Source organism: Aplysia californica, unplaced genomic scaffold, assembly GCF_000002075.1.
Source record: "Aplysia californica isolate F4 #8 unplaced genomic scaffold, AplCal3.0 scaffold00672, whole genome shotgun sequence".
NCBI classification, from domain to species: domain Eukaryota; kingdom Metazoa; phylum Mollusca; class Gastropoda; order Aplysiida; family Aplysiidae; genus Aplysia; species Aplysia californica.
Window position 1 is genome coordinate 304,518 of NW_004797942.1, and position 5,141 is coordinate 309,658.

General features: G+C 38.5%; 1 protein-coding gene across 2 annotated transcripts in view; it reads right to left on the reverse strand.

Annotated features, from left to right (window-relative positions):
* The window catches only part of LOC101853493, a 9,983-nt gene that overhangs the window by 3,308 nt on the left and 1,534 nt on the right, over positions 1–5,141 (reverse strand). For both annotated transcript variants that reach the window (XM_005108254.3, XM_005108255.3), the window contains exon 3: positions 2,040–3,605. In XM_005108254.3, coding sequence (XP_005108311.1) covers positions 2,040–3,605 — 1,566 coding nt within the window. The remainder of the gene's footprint in view (positions 1–2,039; positions 3,606–5,141) is intronic.

Below are 5,141 nucleotides of genomic sequence, written 5' to 3' on the forward strand. Positions count from 1 at the left end.
TAGAGAGAGAGAGAGAGAGTGACAGACAGACAGACAGACAGACAGACAGACAGACAGACAGACAGACAGACAAAGAGATAGACAGACAGACAAAGAGACACACAGAAAGACAGACAGACAAGTAGACAGGCAAACAGACAGACAGATCGATAGACAGATAAATCATAAAGAGAGCATCTCGAGTACCGATGATAGTAACTCTTTCAATTGTTACAGTGGAATACATTTTATGTTGTTTCTGACCGTATGAATTCGTCAGCACATCGTACCCCACCCCCTTAAATTATCATTTTTTAAGAGTTAACTTCTCAATCTTTCCTTTGATCATATGTAACCCTTGATTTCTCTTCTGCTTTCCCTATACTGTTTATGGATTAGTCATCAACCTATTCTGAAAATGTTCTTTATAAAAAAAAGCAACAAAAAAAGCAAAAAAAGCATAACAGCAACCCCCCCTCCCCCCCAAAAAAAAAACACACACAAAAAAACACACAAAACAATCCAACAAAACCCACACATTTATTCAAGAGACGACAAAAGCAACAATCGGATATAGGCAATCACAAATATTGAAGAACATTTTTATAAAATATGAAAAACATGAGTATACTATGCTGTCCTCATTTGAAATGTAATGAATCAAGTATGAAAGTTAGGTTAGGGGTCCTACTTCCAATATAGACAATTTAAGGAAGTGGTAAGCATAAAACGCATGAAAAAGTGAGATCCCTAAATTTATGTCTCTCCAATCATAATTGGGAAAATGATTCTCAAAGCGTTCAGAACAAGCAAAGTTGATACATGTAACTTCTTTTATTGGAGATCAACACAAAGTCAACGGATTCATTTTCGACCTCTTCTCCTTCCACACAGAAAAAAGCAAGGAAAAAGAAAAGCGAATACAAACAGACTAAAAGACAAAGAAGGAAAAAAAAACTCACCAAAAAGAAATATAAATAACTGATTTAAAAACAACACAAAACAACAACAACAACAACAACAACAACAAAAACAACAACAACAACAACAACAACAACAACAACAACAACAATAGCAGCAGCAGCAGCAGCAAATCGGAGTAGGAAATTGTTATTCAATTCAAATGATCAGATATTTACTTTAAATTTAGCCCTCTCCTCAGAGTAATAATATAAAAGAATAATAGATATTAGATTGACAGAACGGCGAAGTGGTTTGTTTTAATCCAAAAGTGTGACAATTCAGAAGCAATGTCAGCTGTTATATTCATGTGACAAAACATTATGCTTATATGCTATTGTTTACAAGGGTTACCATCAGAATACTTCACCTCTCAATTGATGTGGTGAAATTACAATTGAGACTCATCATTCTGGAAGTGTGAACGGCAATTTAAAAAAACACAAAAAACGCCCCCCCCCCCGAAAAAAAAGACAAAAATAATAAGAAGAAAAAGAAGTTTGTAAAAAATACAAAGGAAACTCACAAACAAAACAAAAAAGCAAACAAACAGACAGACATACAAACGGCAAAACATTATATGATTTAAAAAAATGTATTTTCTCTAAGCTCAGTCTGGTGTATGTTGTAGAGATGGACAGATAAACAGTAAACGTTGACCGCTTGAAAGATGAAAAGATTGACATATGTTTTCAAACAGATACCCGCTCTAATTATGCGGTTGTTCCTGCTGCTGCTGCTGCTGCTGCTGCTGCTGCTGCTGCTAATAATAATAATAATAATAATAATAATAATAATAATAATAATAATAATAATAATAATAATAATAATAATAAGAAGAAGAAGAAGAAGAAGAAGAAGAAGAAGAAAATTCAGTCTGAGTTTTCGAGTCCTCTGAAAAAGATGATGTCATCTCGATAACTGGGAATTCGCCTGAAGTTGATGGTGGTCTCGTTTGTTTTTCTTTTTATATGTATTACTTTGTTTATTGGACGACAACAACGTCTTCGTTTGCGATAATTCAGTAGAAAAAAATACGTACAGTTTAACTGAGCGAATAACTTGCTTACAAAATGTCAATAAAAACATATTTGACTCACCCGTCGGTGCTGAGAGAGTAGCTTGGCCAAATTCAATCATCGGCTCGCCAGAAGTTGCCCACAAAGCCACACAACCTTGACGCTTCAAGGTCACAGCCATAGCACCGTCAGGAGTCAAGCAAGTAGCCCAAGGTTCCGAACCCGACTCCACCGCAAAAGTGATCTTAGGGCTACCTTCTGCATTGTAGAGCACCATTTTGTTAGACAGCATATCTGTCACTATTGCCTCCCCAGAATTCAAAGGTTGAATGTCTGTTGCATCTTTGATGTTTTGACTGTCCTCGACATCCGCACTGTTTAGACTGTGAGTGGAAAAATGACGTTCCAGTTTGATATGTACAAGGCGACCTCGAAAACTGGGAATTCGCGTGAAGTTGATGGTGGTCTCGTCAAGCTCTGAAGGAGAAGAGACCAGTGAGTAGGTTGGCTCTTTAACTTTTATCGGGAGAGGTTTTGACACAGCTCGACTGTCGAGGTATACCGCATCCTCTCCAAAATTATCATCCTCCTCCTCTTCCCCATCGTCGTCTGTCTTCTTGTCTTCTTCAAGTATTGTGTCAACAGGTGTTGTACTTATATCCTCACGTTTGTTTTTCTTTTTATATATATTATCTTGTTTATTGGACGACAACAACGTCTTCGTTTGTGATAATTCTTTCTTTATTCTGTTCTGGTCGGTGTTCTCAGATAGACTCTCACTGCTGCTGTCAGTCTGAGTTTTCGAGTCCTGTGAAAAAGGTGATGTCATGTCTCCCGTCGATCTAGACAAGCCTCCTGACAAGTTAGGCATACTCGAAGAGGGTTTTACTACCTTAAACATTGAGCGAAGTTTGCCCCAGTATCTTGCCCCTCTCCGTTTACTGGCAGGGTCATATGACGCGTTTTTATTGTTTTCTCCTTGCGAACCATCCTGACAAACCGTGACAAGGGTATCCAGTGATGCGAAACAAACTTTGTTCTCCTTTTTGTTCTCCTCTTCCTCTGCGATCGCAAGACACGACTTAGCACGCGTTAGCTCTACATGAATTTTCGTACAGCCAGAATCTTTCGCTCTGCCACAGTCCTGTTCCTTGTTAAAGTGGGAAAATAGCGTCTCGCTATTCAGAACATTTTGACACGGATCATCTCCAGGTATGAAAACACAAGAAGAGCCAGTTTCCACACATGCATCGCCTGTATTTTCTTTCGCCCTAATATCAACGCTTCCATCTGTATCCTCAATCCGAACAACAGGTACATTGGCTGAGGAACATGGTATGCGGTGATCATCCTGTCCGATTTCGTCTGAACTGGGGCTGTGGTAGATAACAGGAGACTTGTTAGGTTCACTCGACCCCAATCCCAATGACCCAGTGGATTTTGTCAAACAGAGTGACTGAGACTTAGGGCAGGCTGGTCTGTCGTGACTCGGCGGAGATACCGACGTGTACCGTAAGGGTACGTTCTCACACACGGTCTGAAGGACTGGCTTCTTCTCATGTTTGACTGACATACTACACTGTTCTGCCACTCCTTTTGGCTCCTTCTCAACTAGCGAAGTGTGTACAGACTGATTTCTGTACTTACCTGTGAAAATGATAATAATGATGGCGATAATGATGATGATAATGATAATGACTACAATAATAGTAATAATAGTAATAATAATAATACTTACAGAATAAAAATAAAAATAATAATGAATGCGATACATAGAAACAATAGCCATAATACTACTACTACTACTACTACTACTATTACTACTACTACTACTACTACTACTACTACTACTACTACTACTACTACTACTAACAATAATAATAATTGTGGAATATAATATAAATTACAAAATATAATAACAGGAATGCAAGAAATGGAGAAATATGTTCACGCTTAAATGGATAAAAGAATGAAACAATGAAAGACAGGAACCCCTCCCCACCCCATCCCCCAAAATAACATTAATGCACATTTCTTTTCTTCTTTCCCTAACGATTTAAGCTGTCAAAATCTGCCCCCCCCCCTCCTCGGACACTATAATAATTAAAAGTACCACCCAACTGGTTCATAGCTTTATCGTGCACACTTTAGTTTTGTTGACCCGTTTTTACCCATCTCTATAGCTTTCTGGAAAAGATCAATGTCGTGTCACAATATGTACGATAAGCAGAGTATCTTGTTTAACGAGTTTGAATTTATTTTCTTAATAAGTGTCTACCAGCTGATATTATGTATTACTGTCTCCACAAGGGTTTCTTCAATGCCGTGAATGGGGTAATTGTGGAAGCAGTATTGAAACGTCCCTTTCAACACTACAAGGCTAATCAAGAGAGTGACCTCTGAACTAAACATCAGTCTTCGATATGATTGAGCGAAGTTGACAGAGAGCCTAAAAAACCAAAGCAACCGAAGTACAAGCACATCCCATTAGGGATTTGATTTAGGGTCAAATATATCATAGATCATCGTACCGTACTACCAACTCAGCTAAAGGCACGCCAAACATGAGCTTGTCAGTACAAGGACGAAGATTTTTAGAACTGCTCTAAATGTTCAATTGGAGAATATTCGTTTTATTCGTCATAAATGAAAATGGTATATGAAAGAGGGACCAACCTTAGACGCGATCTTAGAGACTTCTGTGGGCCAATATTAGCCTATAATATGAGAGTGGATCAAAATGTAACCAGACTGGTGGTTTTCCCCCGACAGTAACCGATTGTGCGAATGTTACCTAGCCAGCCAGCCTCGAGAGCCTATAACACCAAGCTTTCAGGTCATAAAGGAAGAGCAAGGCCACACAAAATGTGGATTGAGGGAGTCAAGGAAACCTTGAGAAATTTTAACTCCCCAATTAAAAGAGCTACAGAGCTGACCTACGATAGAAAAGTGCGCTTCCCTTCGACGCTAAACGGCAACAGAGGATGAAAAAGTAAAAATAGTAAGTACTCTAAGGTATCGAATAAGCGTTAGGTTTGTTCCTAAATGGAAAAAGTTGTCACAGTAACTTACTAAAATCCCAAATATTTCATGCTCTCTTCTTCGTTTATTCACTGAAGGAGAAATAAACCAGATTTGTTCCTACTGGTACATGGGTATGAGGTTGAATGTGCCAGCCCCCCC